We start from the raw sequence: 2,878 nt of genomic DNA, 5'->3' as shown, positions 1-2,878 counted from the left end.
GTGACTGGGTTATTTGACGACATGACCATTTTCTCCCATCACAGCCACTGATCTCTGGACCACCTTCAAAGTCCCCAAGTGCATCATGATGGCATATCTAACCAGATTTCTCCTTTCCTAGCTTCTCAGGTTGGAGAGAGAGTCTGAGACTGGCAGTGTCTGGGTGCCTTCCAATTCTAAATGCTAAATTTGACCAAGCCTAAAGAGTTATTCAGTCTTTAATATTAATGTTAGGTTTGCCACAGCAAAAAGATTTGACAGATGCTATTATGGCCTTTTTTCTTTCAGATTATCTATTAACTTGTTTCCTTTTTTGCTTTAAAATGTACAAACATTAAATGGTAGCAATTTGTGTATATTACAAATATAATTTGCTACTGCAATGTATCATGTATCAAACAAAATGTAAGTATTGCGCAAGAGTTTGAATACCTGTACTGTGTACTTCTAAAACAATCTGCATGTTTATGCTGAAACACGGTAGTTGTGTCATATTGTTACGACTCCAGTTACAGAGAACTAATACATGTATTAATTTCGGCAAATTTAGTTTACTAGACTGCCAAATTGATCCGGAGTAAGTTTTAAACAAGTTGACGAAGTGTCTCCCAGCTGGAGCTCACTCAGTTTCAACTAGAAAAATCCAGGGAACAATGTAAAATAATGCGGAGGAAGAAGGAAAAACAAAATCATTATGTAGGATTATGCACTAGCGCGCCTGTTTATTCTGTGTACCTGTAAATTAGAGAATCAATTAAAAAAAACGACTTTTCACACGTTGAAAGACAGGTATAGATCATTACTATAGGTATTCTCTGGCGCGGGTGTAGTGAGATTTCAGATCCCTAGAGATTAGAGCACCACTGTAATGCGAAAAATCAGTCACCTCAGCCCAAAGCGAAAGACAACGCCCGCACCTTCAGCACCACCCACCAGGAAAGCCTGTTTTGACACTTTAGTGGTGGCAGTCTTACACGTATGTGTTTATCGCCTCACCACACGTTCCTGAAGGTTTGTAAATCGGCTAGTCTTCAGGTTTCAAACCACAAGGCAAGATCTTTGACGGTTTTAGTCTGATATTGTGCTGCCCGGACTGCTTTGCACACTGCGCAGTAGTGTTCACTCCAAAAGCTGGTCACATGTACATCGTACTTCTTCCTCCAGTTGAAATATTTTCTGTACAGCCTGGGATTTTTATCTAGAAATTTCAGATAGGCAGCAAGCACTCGGGGGCTATGAAAGTCGTCCACGTGGATAAAAGAGTCAGAAGGGAGAAAAAGTTCGTAGTTTTCCCTGGGTGGCCCCAACACCACTGGTACAGCGCTGGATTTGAGAGCGTTGTTCCATAACTTCTCTGTAATGTAGTCTGGGTGCTGGGAATTTTCAAAGGCGAGGTAAAACTTGTACTGAGAAGCAGTCTGGACAATACTGTTGTTTATCAGCTCCATCCCTTCTCGGCCATATATGTGAATGGGAACATGCATTCTGAGTCGGTGGTAAAATTCAACCCGTGCATGATCCTCATTCCAGTTGCTAATGATCCACGCAATAAGACCTTTCTTCCGCGGTAACAGCACTTTCGTGGACTTCGAACCCGTTTTCTTCGGATGCAGGTAACCGTAAGGCATAAAAATGTCAGAACCCACCTTGTAGGACATTGTCCAGTTAAAAATTCCCTCCAGTTCTTCTAACCCCGAGGTGTGAGTAGGAGACTCAAAATTCATCCATATCCACTTTTGATTGAATGGTCGGGGTCTCTGTGGAAGTCTGCTGAGGTTCCCATAAATTTCCCTGTGGTGAATGATGACTGCTTCAGCCTGCGGGTATAAATCCCGATGAGTAGTCAGCGTGCATCCGTGGATGCCAAACAGCCCCCCGCAATCTGTGAAGTTGTTCTTATTCCCGAAGGGGCGCCACCATATCAGAATGGTGATTCGATTCGCCTCGCTATCTAGACGAGGGAAGTTCTGGAGTGGCTGCGGCAGGTTCTGGTAGCAGAGAAAGAGTGCAAGAAGTACGCAGGCAAAAGCAGCAAAAAATACCTGCGGGTAGAGAGTCTTCATTACAGTCGAATGGCATTGTTTATTGTCACACAACCCTTGTCGCTTCCTGGTCAGAAGTGCCTCGGTTTCCCAATCGGTGACAGTATTTTCCATAAATCGCGTAAGAGTCAGAAACTTCTCTCGGCTGTCTCTTCCTTGTTGATCACGCACCACTTAGCATAAAACACTGAAGCAGGAGAGAGCCTGACTTCTGGATTTACCAGGTTAATTCCAAAAAGTTGTTTCTCGGTCGTCTCTACTTCCCTTCATCAGCAGAGTTTAAAAACCAGTTCTGCGCTTTAGCAGAAGAACAGTCAGTGCACTTGTTCCTAACGCGAACACACGGCTGTATCAGAAAATCTACTTATCAAAACGTGACAGTTAAAGAATATTTTAGAATCCAAAGAAATGACAAATATGGTTGATTTTTGAGAAATACAGCTAAAGTAAATGCTAAAAAAGCGATAATATTTACCCGATATATCAAGTGACTGACGTGGCAACAAGAACCCCAGACTAGTATGAAGTCAGGACACAAAAAGGGCTCTTTGTTAATTGCAGAGACAGCATGTTTAAAACTTCAGCTAATCCACCTCTCTCCTCCCCTCCCTTATGTAAAAGCGACTGCTGTTTGCATCCTGTTACACTGTACATTAGGAGAACCACTTAAATGACGCTCGGTGTCTTTGTGTTCAAGAAAGAAAACCCTTTTCCCTAAAAATCCATGCATGTAAAATCCATATATTTCTAACTATCCATTTAGATTAAGCATGAATGGGTGGAGATAAATGTGTTACGCCTGAAGTTGTTTGCTCACCTAGAACTGTAGTTAACAT

At 42.3% G+C, this 2,878-nt stretch overlaps 1 protein-coding gene across 1 annotated transcript; it reads right to left on the bottom strand.

Annotated features, from left to right (window-relative positions):
- Positions 1–2,878, bottom strand: LOC102689656 (alpha-(1,3)-fucosyltransferase 4). The gene is made up of 3 exons (XM_069189692.1): positions 2,860–2,878; positions 2,518–2,588; positions 1–2,042 (listed from the first exon to the last, which is right to left on the bottom strand). The coding sequence occupies exons 1-3, from the start codon at positions 2,876–2,878 to the stop codon at positions 1,032–1,034; spliced, it is 1,101 nt and encodes a 366-aa protein (XP_069045793.1). The 3' UTR covers positions 1–1,031.

This window comes from Lepisosteus oculatus, chromosome 5 (genome assembly GCF_040954835.1).
Source record: "Lepisosteus oculatus isolate fLepOcu1 chromosome 5, fLepOcu1.hap2, whole genome shotgun sequence".
Taxonomy (NCBI): Eukaryota; Metazoa; Chordata; class Actinopteri; order Semionotiformes; family Lepisosteidae; genus Lepisosteus; species Lepisosteus oculatus.
Note: the sequence above shows the minus strand (reverse complement) of the source record. Positions and strands in the feature narration are given on the sequence as shown.